The sequence below is a fragment of the Poecilia latipinna genome, unplaced genomic scaffold (genome assembly GCF_001443285.1).
Source record: "Poecilia latipinna isolate Pla-1442-1.1 unplaced genomic scaffold, P_latipinna-1.0 Scaffold329, whole genome shotgun sequence".
NCBI lineage: Eukaryota > Metazoa > Chordata > Actinopteri > Cyprinodontiformes > Poeciliidae > Poecilia > Poecilia latipinna.
Genome location: NW_015112945.1, coordinates 159078 through 182316, shown reverse-complemented (window position 1 = coordinate 182316; position 23239 = coordinate 159078). Strand labels below are relative to the sequence as shown.

Here is a 23239-nt window from a genome sequence, read left to right as displayed (position 1 = left end):
ACTTTAGGTTAGGTCAGTTTAGAAAGAGAGAAAAATGAAGACCAATCCAACTTCAGCCCTGTGGCCAGCAGTGTAATCCCTCCCAGGAGCAGAGTGCGCTCAGGGAGCCTGGGCTGCTAAATGCTCCGGCTTCAGAGGGACAATGGTGGAGGGCTGGTAAAGATGGCGGCTCTCTCCGAGGATGGGAGGTACGGATTAAATTGTGGCCAACAGGGCGCCGAAAGAGTATCCGTACTACACGTCAAGTTGACCGAGACGGCGCTGAGAGCGATAGAAAACTACCAAAGTAGTTCGGTGAGTTGAAGAAGACATTAATTCCTGTAAATATGGCAGCTGGCTGTCTCTAGCTGACGCCGCTTCTCCCAACTGCCACGCACAGCTAAAGCTAGGAGGTTAGCTAAACTGTTGACAGGGCGACTTTCTGCTTCTGTTTTTGATTAAATTAGTTTTGTGTCAGCCGGTTTATAGGCTGATATTAATTAGCGAAGGCCACATCTTGTGTTCTGGCCAGGTTTTAGGAACTGACACACATTAAAAAAACTATAAATCCTCTTTGTTAACTTATTGACAGTCTGAGTAGCGTTAGCTCTGCTTCAGTCAGAATCCCCCTTCGCTGGTCAACCTAGTGCTTTTTTCCTCTCCTCTCAACCGACCTAACGTGCTTACCCAATTAGGAAATGGTTTCAATATCGTACGTTATCAACATTTGAGTTTTTTTTATTCTTCTTGAACTATAAACAAGCATATTGGCAAACTTTTAACTTTAATACCGGTACATTGTAACTGTATCACCACCAATAATATGTATTAGTATATACTAAAAAACTCAAATTGAACTTAGTTTAGCTTTGCAGGCTTTTAAAACACGTCGGTGTTTGGTCAGGTTACCATATGGTTTCAACTGGCTGGAAAACCCAACATCGGAGCCTGCTAGGGATATATGCATGTTCTGCCAGAGCCACCTTTTTATAGCTCTTTAACCTATTATACAATGTGGCAATCAAATAACATTAATTGTTCCTGGAGAATGGTGTACAAGCTATTTTAATAGGTCAATGTTTTATATGTTCATCTTACAGCCCCTGTAATAGGAGACAACAGTTAATACTTGACTCCAGTCGTGTTTGCAGTTGTAGAAAATCACATATCTAATAATTGCTGCTTATTTTAATAAGTATATACAACTGACATGAGAATATTTGCTATTTCACCACAAGTAGACGGCTTACACTAGGATCTGAGTAAATGCAGCACATTATATATAACTTTTGTAATCTTTAAGTGTTGATGTAAGCATGTTGAGATTACCGCAGGTAGACTCACCTGAAGAAACCTCTGCGGACTTGAGTTGCAGATGCCTGAAGCCAATTTATCTGGCCTTAACTTCTGTCAATTTGCCAACAACTAAAGAGTTACATAATGTCAGGACTCTGGTTCTTTTCATGCTGATAAACTACAGCTTAGAGCAGGGTGTTAGTGTTCAGAAATCTTTTGTTGTGTTTTGTTTTTGAGAGATGTGACGATCAGGCTTTTCCCGGTTGTCAGATTGGTTTTTTTCTCTTTCCTTTCCAAATAATAATAAAAAATTATAATAGGAAAAGAAAACGTGGTGCAGGTGTTCAAAGTTGTAGTTTTGAATCTGCCCTAAAATGAAGAAATTAAGAATGACTCCTAGTAAAACATTAAATCATACATTCCTAAAAGAAAAAAGTATTGAAACTGCATTTTGTTGGTTGATTAATTTATAGACTAGTCAGACATTTGCCTTTACAAAAGGAAGATTATACCATGCACATACATCTGCTTTAAATACCAGCATATTAAAACACTTTAGTATTAACAAATTTCAATGTTCTCGAGCAAACAGTCGATACGGACATGGTGATGGGTCAGTTTTCATTTTGTTTTCATGTAATAGCTCAGTTTTTGCCTTTTCTCTGATGTTTGTCTGCTGACTTTTGGCAAAATCTTTTTTTTTCATGATGTCTGATGCAAAATTATTCCACATCAGCAATTAAACTCTGTAAAGCTCAATATTATTTCTTTCATTAACTTGGATTATAAACGTTAGGACGACCGAATTGTCACAAAGTCAAAAATTCTTTTGTAAGGGTCCATTGGTTGTGTTGGTGGATTCAGTCTGCTGAAGGGAAGCCTGCCATCTCTTGCTGACTGAGCAGCCCAAAACTGCCTGCTTTTTGTTTCTCTCTCTCCCAGTAACGTGTGCTGTTGTTGAACCAGTCATCGAACTATGGAAGCCGGCTATCTTTGTCGTTCTGTGGCGACGTGAAATGTGATCAGAACTGTGTGAGCGAGTGGGGGAGGGAGTCTGTGGCTTAGACTAGCTTAGCCTTCACAACTGTGACACAATTCTCTCAATCTTAAAGTATTTTATCAAAACTACGGTCCTTCCTTCACCGTGTAAGTTTAAAAGCGCGTATCACATTTACCATCGAAGGGAGGTAGCTGGATTTAAAAAAAAAACAAAAAAAAAAAAACTTCTTTCCTCTCCGGCTAGTTGATTGCAATGTTTAACGACTGTAGCCAAGTATTTTGTGTGTGTGTGCGCGTGTGTGCTAAGGCTTTGTGAAGAAACTGAGTTTTGTGCTTTCCTGTCCTAACCTATTATCTCCTGCAGCCACTGCAGATTTGTGGCTACCAGCTTTATTTAACCTAGACACTGACACACATGCATACCTGCCATACAATTTTACAGCTGTAAAACACTACAGGTTTACTTTACATTTTATTATCAAAGTGGTATATCAAGAGAACTCTTAAAACATCACCTTTCACTTCATTTATTCTGTCCTTTTTTATGTGAAAAGGAGCTTGTAGCTATTTGTGTCTGAAATGTTTCCATGTTTACTTCCTGCCTGATAAAACATTTTCCTCCTCCATAACTTTACTTTAACTTTAGGCTTGAGTTTCTGTGTTTGAAGAAATGGGTCAGGATTTCAGAAGTTAAATTTTGTTAAAATGCAATAACTAGTTAATATCTTGCCTCCAGCAGATTATTGCCCTTTCACAGCTGTTTAATCCACTTTAAATGGGCCAGAGTTCATATTATTCAGGTTGTCTGCTTAGGTTGATCAGGTGTGAAAGCTCATCATACTCTCGTTTGTCTGGAAACATGGGTGTCAGTTCAGTTGCAAATGAACCCTGGTGGGGGTTACCTGATGGACGTTTTCACACCTACAGTTGGTTTACTTTGGTCCACATCTCTTTATAAGTTTGACGGATTGCATTTGGGACCACTTCCTCCAAACGGTCAGTGTGCGGATGTACACCCATTTCTGCAATTTTTGTGTTCATCTCCACAAACAAACTGGACCAAGACTGGAAAGGAACCAGTTTGTTTTAAGCGGTGTGGACACTACCTTTATATGGCCATGTAAAACTGATTGTCCAGCGAACCAAAGAAAGGAAGTGAGATGTGATTTATAGGAATATGTTATTTGAAAACTCCTAAATCCTTGTATTTCTTGGTATAACTGCATTCATGGTACTGATGCATTTACTCCAACACTTAGATGAACCTGCTGGACAGCTCTCTGCTTTTTGTGACGGCGCCCCCGAACAAGCAACTGTTGTAACTGCATGTTGTCAAAGCGGTTGGGTCTGCTTTCTGAAGTGTAACAGGAAAGTGTAACATAAAGATAAAATTTCTCTTGAGATTGGAGTCTTTTAAAGCGGCTCTGGTATTAGACGTTTAGATTACACGTTAGCTTCAGCCTATGTAACCACCTAATCTGGAATAATACTAAATTAAGACAATATAAAGTAATGTCCTCTAGATAAAATATAAAATATTCTGAACATGTTCAATCCCTCTGGATCATCTGGATGGCTCATCATCTGTAGAACAATTACATGTGGTGGTGACTAACACCAGGGAGAGAACTAAAAATGTTGGACACTCCTGCCATGCTGCATTTTAGGTTCAGATGAATCATTTAAATACATTTTATTTTCCTGGCTGATCTCCATTTCTGGATTTCTTTTTGGTCCGACGTTCTTTTTTCTAGCACATAAGACAAAAAATGTGCAGCAGGTATTTGTGTTTTTGCTTGATGCTTTTGTATACTAAAGGTCAGTTTTGATACCCTTTCCGAATAGAAGACAAATACAAATAAAAGCAAGATTTTTCTTCATTTGACCTGCTGGTTACCAATCAGACGAAACCCAGAGAGAATCAACCTGATTTTGATTTTTCTTGAATTTTGATGGCTTAAATTTAATGTGGATTTTTTTGTTGTTGTTGATGAACTCTTAAATATATTGTTAACTTGATTACCTTCCCTCTTTGTAGGTAATTGTGAACAGATTTAACTGTGTTCTTTCCTTCCTTTTTCAGAATATACCATCTTCAAGGCCAACAGTACAATTCAAGGGACTTCAAGGGGTAATTTTTATTTTATTTACGTAGTTTGTATTAAAATAACCTCATAGTGTGAGGTTTAATGTTTCACACTTCATGCTTTAGTAAAAGTGTGTTTTTTTTTCTGCTAAAAAATTGATGTTTTCTTTAAAGAAAACATCCATTTCTATCAAACAGGGCATTATTAGACTTCAACAGAGTTATAACAATCTGCTAACTTTTCTTTGGGGACCAGTGTGTGTTGGGACAGTGAAACGTAAAACGAGCTGCACTGAGGGACACCTGGTCCTGTACTTGTGAACGCAGCGCTACTTAAATATGGATGTCTTGAACGACAATAAAAACCATTGACCTATCCCAGTGTTTTTTAGTCAATTAGCTAAAGAGATACTCATCATTAGTCTCTTTTATTGTCTGTGAAAATATCTCTCACTCACAAACTAGTACATTAAACCTGGGTCACCATTCAGTTTCACAAATTTAAAGTCTCATATTTTCTTTTTCTTTTTTTTCTTTTTTTTTACTTTATTTTACAGCACATTAAAATTCCCAGGACTGACTCCTCCGTCGCCTTCCACAACTTTGATTTCTACCTGTCTAATGTGGGCAAGGACAACCCTCAGGGAAGCTTTGAGTGCATCCACCAGTATGTGTCCAGGTAATGGTAATCGCTGTTCAGCTGAATCAACTATTGCTGTCTTACTACACGTTGCTGGAAGGTAATCCCTCTTTGCCTCGCATTTCTCTCTCTCGCGCTGCATCTTTGTCTCCAGCTCGGGGGCCTCACACCTGGCATTGTTGGCGACCGTTCAGGACAAGGTCACAGTGTGCGCCACCAATGACTCCTACCAGGTGACCCGGGAACGTATGACCCAGGCCGTGGAGGACACGCGTGAACGGGGGACCAAAGTCATCAAGCCTGGGGGGCAATACCGAGGTAAGGCCCTCAGCCCAGGTTTGTTTATCTGCCACTGTGAAGTCTTTTTTTCTGTTTATCATTTGTTTTGACCTGGTCTCTGGCACTTTGTTTTAATTTGAGCAGAAATTTAATTCAATTAATAGTGTGCCTCTATTTTTGATGTAGTTTATTATGACCTTTTTATGATGTAGTTATGTCTTAATGCTTACAATATGAACAAAAAAGTGAAGTTACGTTTGAAGACAAGTAAAATTATACCTTCTAAAACTCTAGTTGTCTTTATTTTTAACCAGAACAAACAATAATTTAGGTGTTTCTCCCACTGAAGGTCTTTACTAAATAATATTCTTTGCATTAGTATTCTTGAATTTTAGCAAACTTTTCCATGTTTGGACTTCATAGCTGGCATGTCAAATTATTGCCCATAAAGATTAGGCATTACAAACAGTCAGTACTATTATAAAAAAGAGTCAAACTTAAAATTTAGATATATTTTTTTGGTAATTTTTTAAATGTTTCAGTTCAGTAAACAAATGTTAATCAAACTTCTATAGTTTGAAAATTCACACTGTATCTTTCAACTACTTTGCTGTTGTAAAAAAAAGTCAAACTCGCACAGTTTGCTTAATCATGAACAAGCTGTAATTAACCACGTTTTGAGGAAAATTGACTTCTGTTTTACAACACCTAGGACTTGATAACTTACTGTAGAATCAGTCACTCAAACCCGTCTGACAACGTGATGTAGGCAAAAAGATCCCAGAAAGCAATATAAACAAAGAAACTCAAAAACAGATGAAAAGCAAAGCGAATCGCATTGGTCAGTCTGGAAAATTTACAAAGCCATTTCCAAGGTTTGAGAGCCATTATCCACAGAACAAAAAATTATGAAACACTGGTGAACCTTCACAGGAGTGGGCAGTCTACCAGTATTACTCCCGAGAGTGCTTCGACCCATCCGCGATGTCATAAAAGAACAACATCTAAAGCCTCCCTTGCCTCAGTGAAGGTCAGTGTTCATCATCTAACAGTAGGAAACAAGCTGGCATAAATGGCATCCATCAGAAAGCTTCAAGTCGAGGCCAATTGCTGTCCAAAAAGGGCCGACGACACACGCGTTATGCAGCAGGTCAGCTTGCTAAAGCACATCAGTGACTGTAACCAAAAAAATAAATCAAAAATAAGGGTTGTAGATTAAAATAAGACCCTAAGGCCAAACTTTACAACGTCTTTATGCACGAAACTCCCCAGTGTGGCTCAATTAATGCAATTTTTTAAAAAAAACAATGATGAGACAAAATTCCTCAGTAATGTGAAAGACTAATTGCCAGTTATTGCAAATGCTTGATGGCAGTTTTGGCTGCCAAGGTTGCAACAACCAGTTATTAGTTTTATTAGGCAATTACTTTTTCTCAAAGAACAACACTGGCTTGGAAAGATTATTCCCCTTTAATGCCTACATTTTAAAATAATATGATTCAGGTTAAATGTCTTTAATTACATAAAAACATAAAAATAAAATTGTGAGCTATATTTTACCGTACTCTACTAAGTTGTCCTTGAAGTTCTTCTCTGCATAGACAGGCTAAAGTGGAGTTAATTAACCTCATTTCCAAATGAGGTGAAAAAAGTGAATCTTTTATTTTTGTGCCCAACACTTGTAGCAGATATAGATCCAAGGATTATGCAGGTATTGCAGAAGAATTTAAAATGTGAACTTTTTAAGCACTTTTTTTTGTAATGATCTGTATAATATGACCTCTGTCCTCTGTGACATAAATGCAGGAATCTATTTGCATAAACAAGCTTAGACAGAAACTGATTCATTCAGAAACTGGGAAACGAGAGGAGCTGCATAGGAAAGCGGTGGGTCTGAAACCTGTCGCAGCTGGTTTACTGTCAGCACCTTTTCTACGCAAAAGCCGTTTTAAGCCATTTGTTTAATCCAAAACTTCTTCTTATCTTCAGTAATCTGGTTCTTTTGAGAAATAGCCATATTATTATTGTTATTTTTATTATTAATGCCTGGCATTTCTGTATGAAAATGATTTAAACCTTTAGATAAAGTACAGATCACCTCACGTTGCATCTTGCCTGGAAAAAAAAAGTTTTCCTTTCTCTTCTCCGTCACTAACCTTAATCTCTTAAAGAGCTTTAGAATTTCATAACAAGCGTTAGGAAGCATGAGAACGTGCCTGTAAAACACATGGCCCAGAAATACAACAGCGGTCTATACGGCTAACGAGGAATACACGTTATGTGTCCCTTATATATCAAAGTTGGTGTTCACCTGTCCATTCTGGCTTTATTTATATTGATGATATACTAGGTCATTCTTTGTGTCTGCCTAATTTGCCCATTAATAGCATAAGTATTATTCTAAGAAAGGCAGAGTTCAATTTGATGGCCATTTCTCCCCATTATGCAAAGGTAGATATTTTTAATGGTGATTTGTGGGTTGTATCTGTTTAGATCTGAGGTGTTTTTTCACATATATGCATAAACCCATACAATATGCAGATCAAACTCCCTGTGGAGAAAATGTTTAACGCCATTTTTACGTTATGTGTTTAGGAAAGCAGGTGCACACTCGTAAGCCAGCACTGTCAGCCCCGGATGTAGTCCCAGAGCGCAAACGCTCCACGCCTATCAACCCAGCCAACACTATACGCAAGTGCCTTTCCAACAACCCCGTATCTCAGAGGCCCCTCCGGGACCGCATCATCCACCTGCTGGCGCTCAAGTCCTACAAGAAGCTGGAAGTGCTGGGCCGTCTGCAGCGGGACGGTATCAACCAGAAGGACCGAAACTCACTGGGGACCACCTTGCAACAAGTAATCAGACATTTTGTTTACCCAAATTTTGGATTATTTGCAGCAATTAAAGTTGGATGCGGCCCAAGTCTCATCTTAGGCAACACAGAAAATCCAGTGCAGCTAATTTCGAGATACACAGCCTGCTGCGCAACTTCCATAAGGCCCCTTAGTCGAGATTAATCCCAGAGATCCCCTTTGCTCTTGTTCAACATATGATTAAAGTTTCCACATTTGCCTGAGGAAGTTCTGTAAAAAGAAAAAGTCTCCATTGATTAGAAACCAATCGCTAAATTGTTGCACGTCATTTGCATGCACAGGTGGCCCGTGCAGGAAATTCTAAAGTTTCAATACATGTAAGAAAAGTTCTCATGCTGCTGAAGTTTGAACTTTGGAACTCGCTCACCGTGTCTTCGTTCAACAGGTGGCAAACCTGAATCCCAAAGACAACACTTACTCGCTGAAGGAGTTTATATATCGCGACGTGCAGCGGGAATGGCCTGGCTATTCTGAGGATGAGAAGATCCAAGCTGACCGGATTCTAGCCCGGTACTGGAATAACCTGTTATCCTTTTGTCTCTCTTGTTTTTTAAAAATACTTTCTAAGTCTATTTTTGAACAAGAGGAGAATCGCAGGGCCGCAGGGCCTCACGTGTTATTAAAGCATGCATACTGCAGGTGATGCATAACATGACTCAGAGACTTACATTGGCTTATTGGTAAGAGTCAGAGAAGTAAACACAGTTGTCCTGAGCTTCACAATATGCATGGTGTCTGACACTAAAATTATTTATTACCATTTGATTTGTTGTTTTTGTATATCCATTTTATTGGAGTTAAGTTGATTAATTATAACAAGATCATTGAAAGTTGGATCTTTCATTTCTTTTAAACCTTGAATTAGCTTCAGTAAGTGAATCTTCTCAAAGATTTTTATTGACATACCAGCCCACATTTGCATGAAATTCAGACTCAGGTCCCAGTTTAAGAAACCTAATAAACAAATAAAATGATTATATGGATATACAGAGAGAGTGTGTGTGTATAAATATATGTCAGGTGTGGAAAATATTTATTTTTCCCTAGTTCTAGTATAATGATATTTGCTCCACACTGATGCATTTCTTTGTTCTTAATAGCAAACTGGGTCTCCCTACTGAGAGAGTCTCATCAAACAGTTCGCCTAAAGACGGTTTCCCTTCATCCCCGCAGGTATGGAAAAAAAAAAGAAAAACACACAGACACTCACACAAGAGGATATTTTAATTCAATTAAAAAAATTTTTCTTGTGTTCTCGCAGAAGCGCCAGGCAGACTTCGACTTCATCGATCCTCTGGCTCCCAAGAAAGCCCGCATCTCTCACCTCAGCAGCCGAGGGCCCGCAGCCTCGTCCTCCGACCGCCGCGAGGACGAGAGCAGCCCCCGCTCCAAACACTCGTCCCTGCCCCCCAGCGTGACCTCAGGGCCTCCCACCCATCTCCCCATACCTTCCCACCCGCCGGCGCCGTCGCACCAGCAGCTCAGCCCAGCCTCCAACTCCAACTCCCCCAGCACCCCAGAAGGCTGCGGCACTCAGGACCTGCCCATGGACCAGAGCTCTTCCTGCAGAGACCCCTCGCCGAGCCCCTTCTCCCGCTCCCTGCAGGAGCGCTGTCAGCACCCGGCCCCCAGAGCAGCCGCCTCTCCCAGCCCGCCCCCCTGCACCTCTCTCACAGTTACCTCCACTGTTGTCACCAGCCCTCCTTTGTCTAGCAGTACAAGTAAGAAATTCAAGAAGAAATCCAAGAAGCACAAAGACAAGGACCGTGAGAAGGCCAAAGGGAAACAAACGGAAAGATCCTGCAGCAGCAGTTCTCCTGTTACGGCGGTGGAGGAGAGTCACAGGGTGAGAAAGAGGCGCAGCGCTGAGGAAGTCATCGAGGAAGCTGTTGAAAAAAATCCTTACAAAGATCAAGGTATGACAGCAGATGAATTGTTTGCATAGCTTAACCACTGATTACAAATTTAATATACGGAGTAATAAGTGATTCATACCTAGAGCAGTTCCTGTAAGTCCAGTTGGCCATTAGGTGTGACTTTAAGAATCTTTGACACTTGTCAGATTGACTTAGAAACGCTTTCGCTAACAGCAGGAGTTTCTTTATTGTCGCTTCACACCATCTCACTTTGCTTCACTCCGACTCAGGTGGAGCACATCCACAAAGCCAGTTCAACCACATGAACGATTAGGTCTGACTAAACTTAGACTTGGGAAATATAATATACTTTTGACAGCTGTGTAGTGTTTTTCTGGACCGATCAGGGTTTTCTCATTTTGGTGTTTTATAATAACAATTAACAACATTAAAAGGTTTTTTTTCTGGTCTTCCTGTCATTAGAGCTCCATAGTAATTTGTATTACCAACAGTCGCCTCATTAGGAGAAGCAGTTACTGTAAAACAGGATGTTACTAATGTTGAGCTAAACAATTCACTTTTTTTCCTATCAGATATCTGTGACCATTGTTAGCTGGCCCTACTGAAACAGCAGTCTCAGTCCATCTTCCTTACAGAATAATGATCCTTACTTGAGTCAAATTCCTACAGGCTGCCAGCAATCCAAGTCAAAATCCAGCTTGTTACATGGCAGAGATCAAAAACTACATGATAAAACGGAGCAACCTCACTGAAATATGTTCAGTTTTCTTCTTTCCTCTTGGTCTTATTGTTCTTGCACAGCTGTGTCAAAGGACATTTATATTCCTTTTTAAATAGCTAATTAAGATGTTGGAAATAACTGAGATTTCTTCTCACTTCCATGACAACCTTAAGGAAGAGAGTTGGTGCATCTTGGTGGGGTTTCACTGATGAAAGACTTTTGTGTTTCTATTCAGTCGATCAGGAGGCAAGGTGAAAATTAGTCAAGGTTTTAGGTCATCTCTGGTTTTAGTCTTTTAGCAAAAGTAAAATGTTTGTACCTGTAATGACTGTCATTTTAGATGGATTGTGTTAGTTTTTAATAGCTCTGTAGTTCACGTAACATTTTTTTCCAAATTATTCTACTCAACTAAATCCAGAAAAGTATAATCCTCTAAATTTCGTTGGATTTACAAAACGACCTTTTTTAAATTAACTAGAGAATTTAATTTAGGAACGTCCTAAACACCATTTAGACAATCCCGTCTGTTTTAATGGGTCCTGGTTTTAGATTATTATCCACCAGTATTAGATTTAAAATTTGTGCTTTAAACCCCGGTCAGAGACTGGACAAGCTTCAAATTAGCTTGTGGTCTAAATATCTCTATTAAATACATTGTTTTGATGTCTTGTTCCAGATTTTTAAACTTAATTGCATCATTTTTTTCCCCCAAAATTAAAAAAGAAATATATTAATGGGAGTTTTTATCATTAATATTTTTATCTGAAAGTGCTGACTTTTGTCTAAGACCTCAATACTGGGTGGTTTAGAGCATAGAAGAAGAATCTGCCATCAACAGGAACTTAATTCACTATTCACTAGAAAATCCATAAATGTCATAATCATTAGAGAAACCCTATTCTGCCCTCTATGGGCTAATTTGGAGTATTGTACTGCCCAAAATGAAAAAGTTTCTTATAGCAACTTTAAGAATATAAGAAAAATTAATGTTTTCTGTTGTTTTACTTTCTTCACTTGTCATAGGACAATTCAAAAGAATGTTAAAGAAAAAAAAATTGCACTTTTTAAAAAAAATAATAATAATAATTTGGTGTATAAGCGACTCGTTAGTATGCGACTTACTAGATGTGTACTGAAGCCTGATTCTGTCAGCAAACCTTTTTTGAGGAAATGTTTCTAGTTTTTATTATGTTGATGCTATTAAAATCCAACACTGTTCTGATGTTTAGTTTCACAGGACGTGTTCAGAAATAATGAGGTAAAAGTCAAAAGGGCTGGTGGTAAGACTCGGTTCTCTCTGCCAATTCACCTCCATAATTTTGCCATCCACACTTTTTCATTATGGTTTGGATTTTAGCCTTTTTTAAGTTTGGCACTTTGGGCCATATTAATGATATTTTGTGATAAATTCAGATATTGATGTTGCATTTAACTGTGCCACCCGGTTTGTTTTAGTTGCTTAGTGAACATTCGTCATGTTGGATGGGCTTCCAGGTCAGTATTGACTTTTCTTTTTCCCTTCTTGTCTTTTCAGTCAAAGAGAAGCCAGTCCACTCCTCTGAATCTTCTTCCAAAACTGATATGCCCGACTATGTAGTGTGAGTTTAAATTTTCAATTTCTGACACGTAAAGAAAACAACTTTACTTGAAGAGGATGCATAGAGCACTCTTCTGTGTCCTTCAGAGCTTTGTTTTTGTTTTTTTTGTTTTTTTTACTGCTCTGTCAGATTATAGAGAAGCTCAGCAGGGGCAAAGCTTCCTGGGTGAATCTGTAAAAATGATAACTGACGGACGGTTTTCTGCTGACCGCACATTCACAGGAAGTACGCGCCGCTGGCGTCTCTCAACCAGAGACAAAGCTACAAAGACGACTTCAACGCAGAATACGACGAGTACCGTCAGCTGCACGCCCGCGTGGAGGGCATCACCAGGCGCTTCACTCAGCTCGACGCTCAGTGTAGGAAGCTGGTTCCCGGCACCAAGGAGCACCAGGTCCGGCTGAAGCACTGCCTCCCTCTTTGAGCAATGACAGCACATCACATTTACTAATGAGCCCAAGATGTATAATGTAGAGAAAGTTTCATACAACTTGTCTGATAGTGAGGATTTGGATTAGTCAGTAAACTCATTCAGTTTAGGCAAAGAAATGATCCTGTTTTTTTTATTTTAATGCTTGTTTTTACTTAAACGTTTGTTGATGTAGCTTAAAGGTTTTTCTGACATGAAATCATTTTTCCTAACAGAAAGTGCAGGAAGAGGTCTTGAAAGAGTACAAAAAGATGAAACAAGTGAGTAGTTCAACTGCCTACTGTAAGATTTCCTTTGCTTTTCTGACTCTGATAGGCAGCGTGTTCTTTGATGTCAACCATTTGCCTTAATCCATTTTTATTCTAATGATCTTCTATATTACTGTAGATCTAAACACCAAGCCTTAATCAGCACGGTGCACTCCCTGACAGCTACACTCCTACCACGTTTCGATGCATCCCTCTTCTAACACAGCACATGACTGGCTCATCAGCAGGCCTCTGCAGAGCTGAATAAGATGCTGATGAGGGAATTCAGGCTTTTCATTCAGATGTTTTGGAGAAGAGATGCATCCAAACATTACAGCAGAGTAGTTCCGGAGAACTAAACTTGGGCAAATCTGCTGAAAAACTAAAAAACACAACAAAAATAAACATCTCTCCTGAAACGTCTTCAACCCCTGGATCTGCACCTCTTAGATGAAGTTATATTAAGGCGCTGGAATGAACTAGTCAAAGTTCAGACATAAAGTAGGAATCTGCAACAAGATTTGAAATGAATTCTTTAGTTGCTCTTCATCTAATCTGACAGAGATTGAGCTATTTTGCAAAGACGTATGGGTAAACTCAGTCTGTCATAGTCTCCTAATAGAGACGCTGCAGTGGCAGCAAAATGTGGCTCTGCAAGACCTTTACTCGGGGCTCACATGCATTCCACATTTTACGATCTTTGTTTTTAGGTTTAAAAAGCAGAAACAAGTATCTCTACCAGTAGTTTGTGTTGGTTGATCACACAAAATGCATATGAGTTTGGTGTGAATATTTTTGCAAGGCATTGCAGGATTCGCTGGCTTTTTTTGACTCAACTTATTTAATTATGATGTCAGAAGGATGTGTTAAACCTTTGATAGGATGCTCTGTTTTAAACCCAGCAGGTGAAATGGGCTTTTAACCAGTATTTTACATTTATTTCAGATAGGAATGGACAATATGGTTGAGAAACATGTCACAATTATAAGCGTTTTATATCACAGTATCAACAGTTTTTGATTTTTTGTTTCTCTTAAATATTTAAAATTACTGGTGATGTGACCTTACTCCACAATGTGTTTTTATTTTTAAGCAGAACACACCTGAAACTGCTGCTGCTGTGCAAGTTACTCAACAGGTTGTTGCTAGGTAACCACAAGTTACTCAGCAGGTTGTTGCTAGGTAACCAAAGAGTGAGTTAGTCAATGCCATCAACCTAGCTTGACTGGCTGAGAGGTTGAGCAGCTAATGTCTTTCCATTGCCTACATCCCCCAAAATGCTGTGCGGTTCTCGATCCGAGTTCAATGAAATTATTGAATATTCTACTCAGACGTGTTATCTATTGATATTGAACATGTCTAGTGTGGTACAGATTATTGATTTTTTTTTTTTTTTTTTCCAGCCCTAATTTCAGACGGGTTAAAAATTACTTGGCCTCGGGCTGCCTAAACATGAGCCGCAGCACATGCAGCCTTACAGGGACGAATGTCGAGTCTGACCTTATGGATTTGCGTTTCTTACAGCACAATCCTAACTACCATGAAGAGAAACAGCGCTGTGAATACCTGCACAACAAGCTGGCCCACATCAAGCGACTAATAGCTGATTTTGACCAGCGCAGAGCCCAGGCCTGGTGCTGAGAATCCAGCACCGATCAGTATTGTGAACGGAGTGTCAAACCAGGGTGGGAGTGACCAAACCTGCTCTTATTTATTTAACGCCTCTTCATTTCCTGCCCCTACGTCCTTTTCTCTCTCTCTCTCTCTCCCTATTCCTTTCATCCTTCATTCCCTCCCTCTTTCTTTGATTCCACAGGCTCATTAATAGCCTGCAATATTGAAAATCTTTTTTTTCCCTCCCCATGATGAATTTGCTCCTGTGGAATTGATGCCACTGGATCAGCAGAAAGGAGCAGCCTGCTTGTGTGAAATCTTCAGCTCTAACTTGTGAAGGACTCTCTTCAGACTAAAAGTATTTTTGAGCACCAGAGAGAAAATATTAACTTGTATTTAAGTAAAAAAACAAAACAAAAAAAAAACAAAGAAAAAAGAGGGAGATCTATTTATTTTGAGACTCGTATTAAAAACAAGAGTTAGCAGATGATATATTGTTTAATTTTTTTTTCTTGAGCAATGCAAAAAAAAGGAGAAAAAAAAGTGTATACCACAAGCCTTATATGTTGAATTTGTGAAGCCATTTTTGCACGCAAGATCCATGCTTCTCATTTAGCTGAGTGTTTTTTTTTTTTTTTTTTTTTAACCTGCTGCCTCGTTTTCTGCTCCTCTCAAACAGAAACTGTACTGGAAAAACTGCTGCCGAAGCTGAGCGAAAAGGGAAGGAAACGAGGCAGCGGGGAGGAATCACATAAGCTTTATGAGAAGCAGCAAAACGTGTGCATGGGTGGTACATAATTAGTTGTGAAAGAGGGGAGAGGTTATGGAAACCAAAGGCTTGTGATCCTGTGACACCTCTGGGTGGGGGGGGGCAGTATTCTTTGCACCAAATAAAATTCACAATGCCTTACGGCGTTTACATTTGGGGAAAGTGGACTCAGGTCCACATGCTATGCAAAGGAACTACAACTGCCTGAGAATGTGTTTGTGTGTGTGTGTGTGTGAATGAGTGTATGATGATTATAGGAAGGGATGCGGAGTCCAGAATGAGTGTGTGAGCGTACGGTTGCGAATGACATGGAGAAAAAAAGTTAGAAACGTGAAACCCCCTCTCTCCCCCCCCCAAAAAAGAAAAGAAGCTGCTATAGTCTGTTTACCAGCCGGTACACTCAGGATCATCCCGGCCGGAGACTCAGTACCTGATCCTAGAAGAAGTGATGCAAAACATCCTTTTTTTTTTTTTTTTTTTTTTTCTTTTTCACCCCTTCAGCATTTCCTTTCTCAACCATGGAAAGGGTCGCCTCCACCCCATATTTATCCAGTGGCAAACGGCGTATATTTCAGTTTTAGAAAGAAGCCTCCTCATCCAACAGAGGACCCATCTGTTCTTTGGGGGCTCCTTGTATTTAATTGTTGGTTTAAAACAATTTCAGTTTTGTAAATTCCTCTGCATTTATGCAGGTTTGTTTTCATGGATTGAATGGCTGGCTTCTGGTCTTTGTTTTATTTTATTTTTTTTTTTCTTTCAACAAGGGAAAAGAAATGTTTACAGACTTGTTGGAACGTTTGCCAAAGATGAAATGCCTTTCCGGTACCGCTTCCATGGAGCAAAGGTTCTAATAGGAGAACAAGTTAAGGACATGTTAAGACAGCAGATTTAGAGAATGAGCTGTCTGTTTAAAAAATGTTCAGAAATGTGAAGAGGATCAGCCTCTTTATCAAATCCAATATTGGACTACTAAGAGTTTGTCTCATATAATTTCCACTGGATGATTTAAATATTTTGGTTGTGGCATTCTTCCTTAAAGTCAGTCTCTGCAGCAGACTGGCTGTTTTGGTTTTCTGCCAGAATCAGTGAAAAAAAAAACTACTTGTTTCCCCTTTTCTGGTTATTTTTGACAGAAATATTAAAACTTGTATGTTTGGATACATGTCACAACATCTCACAGATTTGGATCACATAAATTACTTTTAGCATGCCTTTTTTTTTTCTTCCCCCCTCCCGCCCCCCTTTAAAGTCTCCACGGTGTTGTCCCGTTGACTGAGTCGTCCTCTTCAGCATTCCAAGGGTTTCTGTCCTAATCAGAAATTGTCTTGAGTTTGGTTAGAACAACATGAGATGGCCTAATGTGACTTAATGTAATAAGGGGTTTGACCAGTCTTAATGAGCAAAATAAAAAAAAATATACCCAAGCAAAACAAGAAAATTTGGACTGAAATGTCATCTTGCTCTCCTGACAATGTAAGACATTTCAATAAAAATCAACTTGGTTTACATGGAAATATGTCTCTGTCATTTTTAGAATGTCAGATGCTTTTCTGACATTCTGAACTTACCCCAACTTCTGGGCTTGGTCATTAGCCACTTAAGTTATTCTGAAGTAACTCCAAAAGCTTTGTATAAGGAAAATGTTTCCTCAAAGATGTGTACTTTCTTCAAACTTTAGTAAACCGACATTGTTAAAATCCATCCTGAAGTGTATATAACATCTCAGGTTTTGTCTCAAAACCCTTAATTCTACATGTATGTAAAGAGGAACCTTTAAAAATACTTACAATTTTATTTTATGTGTATTTCTTGAAATCACTTAGGTCATTCTCAACTGACAGAAAAATGTCTTAATAAATGTAATCATTGCAGCTGTAAATATGCCTTGTTTTTCTTAATATGGGGCGTTTTATTCTAAAACTGAATTGAATGAGTTCTTCCAAAACTCAAATTTACGGACAGAAAACTGGCTGCTCATGTAAGAATTAAGGTTAGCTGAATTATGTCGTGGGCTATGACCACTATGTTGACTAACATTGCTTTACTCCATTCAGCATGGAAAGCTGTAGCTTTCTCATAAAAAAATAAATAAAAAAAGGCTTAAATGCTACCAGTAGAGTGTGAGCTAATGCCATTATGTTAATATGGATTTACTCTTAAATATGCAAACATTAGCTTATAAGTTAAAATTATCTAAAATGCTGCTAGTGGCAGGTGGGCTATCACTATCACGGTGACTTACAACGACACACTCCATTTTTATTTCAAGAAATTAGCCATAAATGCTTATTTAAGCATCTGTTGCTATACAGTATTTTATAAGTATTAATGTAAACATGAATGATAATTGCGCTCTGAGAAAATAAGTCGTGTGTCTTTAAGATAGTCTTCATGCCTTCAACGTCACCCGTTATTTAAACGTTCAAACACAATCATCCTCTCGGTGACGACATTGAACGCCTCATCAGAACAAACCCAGAAATTTTCAAAGAAAATTAAGATGGCGCAGCAGTTCGTGAAGGCTCAGATTAAAGGGGACAAAGTGGTGGTCTTTCTGAAGCCGTCATGTCCCTACTGTGTTATGGCTCAGGACGTATTTTCCAAATACCAGTTCAAGCCTGGCCATTTGGAGTGTATTAATATCAGTGGGCGCAGCGACATGGACAGCCTCCAGGACTATTTCCTGGAAACCACCGGAGCCCGATCGGTAAACTCCTCACCTTCTTCATCCTTTTAAATAACGCATGTTAGTTTATTATCTATCCTTATAGGATAAGTTTCCCTACGCAACCTCTTTTAACTGTTGTTTATATTATATCCACGAATCATCATGACGAAACGGAACCGCTCGTATTTCTTTTATTATTTATTAAAATTCTAAGTTTATTTTTTTTAGAACTTATGTACTAGATGCTATTTTTTCGTTGGAAAAATTTTTAATATAATTATCACTATTTTAAATTATTCTTGAGTCGTTTTCTCCTAAAAAAAAAAAATCTGCAAGAATAGGGGAAGTACTGAACGTGGTGCACAAAAAGACTTTTATTCTATTTAACGTTGTAATAAAATCTTATTTTTATGAAAAGGTGTGAATCTGTCATAAATTTACCCGAATGTAAAAGTCGTAATGTCCACACTGAGTGGACTCCACCAAGTGACATGCTTCACCTTTTGGAGGATTCATGTTACATTAGGACTCTTAGGTAAAGCAAAAGCTACGGACGACCGCGTAAAAACCTTATGGATCATCTTAAAATAAAAGGCAGTCACAGCTCAAACAATGTTTAAGCTTCAAATAATTTTGAGAAATGGTTTAGGAACAGTTCTTGTTTCTTGGTTGTATTTTTTCTATGCCACTCCTCCTCTAAGAGATTATAACGTCATTTATTTGTACTGATCTTTACTAAGGGGTGTGGGTAATTGTCACGCTATTCATCCGTTCACCAGTCTTTGTTCTTTCCCACGATGGCTAAAAAATTGCAGGTCCCACGGGTGTTTATTGGTGAGAAGTGTGTGGGAGGAGGAAGTGACGTGCAAGAGCTGGACAAGAGTGGCAAGCTGAAGGGAATGCTGGAGTCCATCGGGGCCCTTCAGTGATCTGCTTCCAGGTACCAAACTCTTGCATCTTCCTGCTGCCTTCAGTTCCTATGACTTTTGTCTTGCCAAAATGTAACACTTTTCCCAACTCGATTATGTTTTGTCAGCACTTTTTGTTTAAATTGTGAATGCCTTTATGTATTTATTCTACTATTTTGCCAGGTTTTTCACCTGAGTGAAGTTGCCCCCCCCCCATGCCTTCTTCAAATCAGACAGAATTGGTGTCAAACGTTTGTGCAGCAAAAATATTTTTGTTTGTGCCGCTATCATTTTAAAGATATTAAGAAATGTTTCCAGAGGTCTTGAAAGGTCAGCTCAGACAAAACTGAAACTTTAATGCCACTAAGCATCAACTGGGTGGTTTAAGATTCTCCCAGAAGGCAAACAGCAGGGTTTTTTTTATGCATCTTCTCTGCTGAAGGAACTCTTGAAGCACCAACAAAGAAATGGTTTCGTTCAACCGTAGAACATCTCGCAGTTTCACACTGTTTTCTTCTTGCATACCAAACCAGACCTGGGAAAAAAAATGTCCAGATTTCTTGGGAACCCCCATAAGCACCATGCAGGTAAAACTGTCCATTACTGCTCAAAACAGGCCAACAATCAGCAGGATTAACTGGAGGAAATGAAACGCTAACCGTCCACACAGAGAGCAGCGGCGGCGTGTTCGTTCTAAAACAAGTCTTTATTTAAAGTCAGACACTGTGTTATCTACAGTCTGTACAGCTCGGGCCCGGCCGGGTTCTCGCCGGGTCCCACTTTTGTTTCACAGTCCAGAGTTTCACCTGCCATTTACTGCTGTTGCTCGCGAATTCAGATTTATCCGAGGACTTCTCGTCGGATGCCGAATTTGGCGTCCTTCAGGTGAAACGGACCGATGGCGACACACGGATCTCGGCTACGTTTCTGCACAGCTACTCAAGCTAGTTGCTCCGACTAATGCCACAGACGGCGCGATTAGTTATTGTACATTGATAGTAATCCATGGGATACACAAAGAGCTGTAAAAACTGGTCACTGATGAGTTTCACTTACACACTTCACTTGTAAATAGCAGCGAAAAGTCCGACTGTAAATTAGTGCAGCCACGTCGTCTCTACGTCACGTTTAAGGACACGCCCACAGGTTATAGAGTTTACAAAAATAATTGCAGCACCATAAATCATAAATCCCGTTATGATTAAAAATAATCTTGCTTAAGAGGAAAGGATAGCAACAAATCAAACAGGATAAAATGAATATCGTTGTAACTCAGAGGCAGCAAGGTTTTTCCTGTAGTGATTCATGTTCTTTTCAATTCCACTTCTGAGGAATCCGATACGTTTTATGTCGGTCTAAACGCTCCCAATAAGGACTATTCAATATGTTTTCAATGCACCAAAAACATTGTAAAAAAAGCTAAACCTAAACAGATTAGACTAATAATGTAAAAAATATAGTGATTAATGTTTACATTTAGTGCATAAAACACTTTTAATTCACCTTACAGCCTTCACAACGTCTGTTTAAAGGATTTAAATTCAGACTTTTTTTTTTTTTTTTTTTTTGTCAGTGCAAGTGAAAAATGCCCTCGTTTAAACCAAGCTGTGATCAAAATATATTGCGTCTAACGAGACGATGAAATTTACCCCCCACTCCCCTTCTCCTCCCGACGAGATGCTTTAGTGATCGGGCAATAAAATTCGAAATTGCAATTAAATTGGTCCTGCTCAAAAAGCTAATCTGAGCTTCTGATATATTACAGACGGAAACCGGGGCAGTTTTGTAATTTGCCTCGGCTCCTTATCTCGCTCCAGCTGACGGGGCTGTCGGGTGTTTCTGCTCTTAAGAAACGCCGGGTGTGTGCGCGCGCGAGCGCCGTGACGATTATCAATCCATCAGGACACGGACACACACACTGGATCTGTTCACGTCTCGACTCGTCGCAACCACAAAACTTTATTGAGTTTCATCGGGGTTTTATGCGATGGACCAACACAAAATGGTGCGCGAGTTTGAAAAATGATGGCATGAATTTGTATTTGTCCCCCTCCCCCCTATTCTAATTTACATAAATAAAAATCTTCAGAAGGACAACTGTTAGTCATTGAAGACTGGCAGAAGAAACTCACATCATTTTGCAGTCGCAGCTAATGATTGTTTTAGTAATCAGTTATTCTGATGATTAATCGATTAAAAAATTGGCATCTTCTGCAGATTTTTACCGAACCGCTGAGGCTTTTTTTTTTTTATAAAATAACAGGAACACATTTAGTGATGCAAACAAAAATACTTATTTAAATAATAAAATAAACATTTTAGTGCTGAAAATACAATAACAGCCTTCCTAACATCAACATGTGAAAAGTTCATAAAGTGTGCGACTAATCTGCTGATGCATTTTTTGGATTGACTCGTTCATATACGAGTGCAAAAGGTGCTGAATATGAGATTTTTTAAATCTATTTATTTATTTTACAGAATTTGAATGGTGTGAAGCTAAAGCCGTAACACTTTAGGAGTTCTGGGTAGAACATATTTACAGTCAAAGAAGGTTTTTTTTTTTTAATCTTAAATACAAATGTGTTTATTTTCTGTACAGTTTTGGCTTAGCTAGAGCTCTGAGTGTGTTGATCTTTCACCATATGGAAGAACAAGCCGTAGCTTGAAGCTACACGGTTTTACCTCGAGGGCGTGAATACAAACACATGCCACACTTTATTAAATAAAATAAAAAATAAAAATAAAAATCCGTATTGTTTCTGCTTTCCACCACAAAAAGTTTCTTTCTTTTTTTTTTTTTTGTTGGTCAATCACATAAAATACCATTAAAACACACTGAAGGTTTGTGGTTTTAATGTGTCAATGTGTAAAAACTGTAAGGGGTTCGACCACTTTGGCCCCGTGTCCAGACAGAACAGACGTTGCACCAAACAGATCTGCCACTTCCTCATTTTCAGTGTGTTTTTTTTTCTTCTTTTTTTTTTTTTTTTTCTCAACCTGAAGTTACATTAGGAACAAGCTTCAAACAATCTGCATATAATTGATGCTGGTTTGTTTTCCGGCGTTTTGTCTTTGAAGCTCGCTGTATTGCCAGTGCTGCCAGTAGAAAATATAATCTATCACAGAGCCTCCGACCAGAGGTCAGACGGTCGTTTTTAAAGTCCTATTGGGTTTTTAAGGATCAGTCGTTTCGTATTGCCCGTGTCGCAACAGTCCGTAGGCAAAGGAGGGAGGAAGAAGCGGAGACTCGTGTCCCGACCGATCCGTTTATTTATTTATTTATTTTTTGTTGTTGTTGTCTCTCCACTCGTCCTTTCCTGTGTTATTCCACAAAGTCAAACCTTTGTCTCAGTCAACCATCCTCTCCTCACTCGGGTCATTCCCTCCCTTGATTCCTTTCCTCCGTCCCACCCCCTGTTCCTTTCCTGCAGGGCGGGGGCCTCCAGGTGTGGTCACATGACCAAGCAGCGGGACTTGCGAAGCTTGCGCCGCCGCTGCTGATACTCGCTGAGCTCCTGCAGGTATCCTCTGGATGGCCAGCGAAGCCGCTCCACCTGCTCGCGCTCCTCCTCTGGAAATTTAAAAAAAAAAAGAAAAAAAGATGACGACATGAAGAGCAAGAATCGGTTACAGCTGAAAGCGCAAATATGTGGCTGAATGCCCACGAAGAAGAACGATATGGAAATGTTTACAATGCTCCTATGTACATTAACAGTAAAATGTTCTTAGTCGAAGCCAAAGAGGATAAAATATCTAAAATTTGTGTCCCCAGCCAGATTGTGCCCTTAAGTATCCGTCCAGTAGCATATCGAGTCCTGTGTGATTGATGAACACAATAAAACAGTTTCTGCTTTGCAGTGTTGGTGTTATTCAATGCAATTAGGCTGGATTTATCCGCTTTGTTGTCGCCTGGTAAATGCACAACAGCTATAAACTCCACCAATCAGACAAATTATCAGTGGACTTTTACTTGTGTTTGGTTTCATTTAGGGTTCCAACACATTTCCCAGTTACTCATAGAATGTAATTTATTTTTCTTAATGATTTTTTGGAGAATGAAAACGGCATCTAGTTGGTTTTATTATCCATATATATCCCAAATTATTAAACAAATTGATTCAGTTTGTTTTCTACGTTATCTTTCTGGCATCCAAACCAAGTCGCATTATCCTTATTCCAAGCTGTATTACAGTTAAGAGTCGTTAAATCTCCAAATTATTACCCCACATTAAATACCAGTTCTTTAATATT

The 23239-nt window shown here is 39.1% G+C and overlaps 3 protein-coding genes across 4 annotated transcripts in view; 2 read left to right on the top strand and 1 right to left on the bottom strand.

Annotated features, from left to right (window-relative positions):
- ell2 (elongation factor for RNA polymerase II 2) lies at positions 1–14858 on the top strand. Its single transcript, XM_015035235.1, has 12 exons — positions 1–294; positions 4358–4405; positions 4918–5039; positions 5155–5318; positions 7875–8134; positions 8538–8662; positions 9253–9325; positions 9414–10068; positions 12285–12348; positions 12571–12742; positions 12994–13038; positions 14551–14858. Exons 1-12 carry the CDS (start codon positions 121–123, stop codon positions 14665–14667), a joined length of 2019 nt encoding a protein of 672 aa, XP_014890721.1. The 5' UTR covers positions 1–120; the 3' UTR covers positions 14668–14858.
- A 2970-nt stretch (positions 14859–17828) lies between these two features.
- On the top strand, positions 17829–22845 carry glrx (glutaredoxin (thioltransferase)). Of its 2 annotated transcripts, none has more exons than XM_015035234.1 (3): positions 17829–18116; positions 18893–19017; positions 22324–22409. In XM_015035234.1, the coding sequence occupies exons 1-2, from the start codon at positions 17910–17912 to the stop codon at positions 19004–19006; spliced, it is 321 nt and encodes a 106-aa protein (XP_014890720.1). In that variant the 5' UTR covers positions 17829–17909; the 3' UTR covers positions 19007–19017; positions 22324–22409. The 2 variants fall into 2 exon arrangements, with proteins under 2 accessions (XP_014890720.1, XP_014890719.1); XM_015035233.1 differs by lacking the exon at positions 22324–22409 and adding an exon at positions 22420–22845 and having other exon boundaries at positions 17831–18116.
- rhobtb3 (Rho related BTB domain containing 3) overlaps positions 21554–23239 on the bottom strand; it is a 41316-nt gene continuing 39630 nt past the window's right edge. Inside the window, exon 13 of the mRNA XM_015035232.1 lies at positions 21554–22559. Coding sequence (XP_014890718.1) covers positions 22441–22559 — 119 coding nt within the window. The 3' untranslated portion in view covers positions 21554–22440. The remainder of the gene's footprint in view (positions 22560–23239) is intronic.

What these genes read in the sequence shown, in the direction of transcription:
- ell2 (XM_015035235.1), top strand. Translation starts at nt 121, where the DNA reads ATGCTCCGGCTTCAGAGGGACAATGGTGGAGGGCTGGTAAAGATGGCG. An exon ending in GTTTCCCTTCATCCCCGCAG is followed by an intron (nt 9,326 to 9,413) that starts GTATGGAAAAAA and finishes GTGTTCTCGCAG; the next exon opens with AAGCGCCAGGCAGACTTCGA. An exon ending in GATATGCCCGACTATGTAGT is followed by an intron (nt 12,349 to 12,570) that starts GTGAGTTTAAAT and finishes GCACATTCACAG; the next exon opens with GAAGTACGCGCCGCTGGCGT.
- glrx (XM_015035233.1), top strand. Translation starts at nt 17,910, where the DNA reads ATGGCGCAGCAGTTCGTGAAGGCTCAGATTAAAGGGGACAAAGTGGTG. An exon ending in AAACCACCGGAGCCCGATCG is followed by an intron (nt 18,117 to 18,892) that starts GTAAACTCCTCA and finishes AAAAAATTGCAG; the next exon opens with GTCCCACGGGTGTTTATTGG.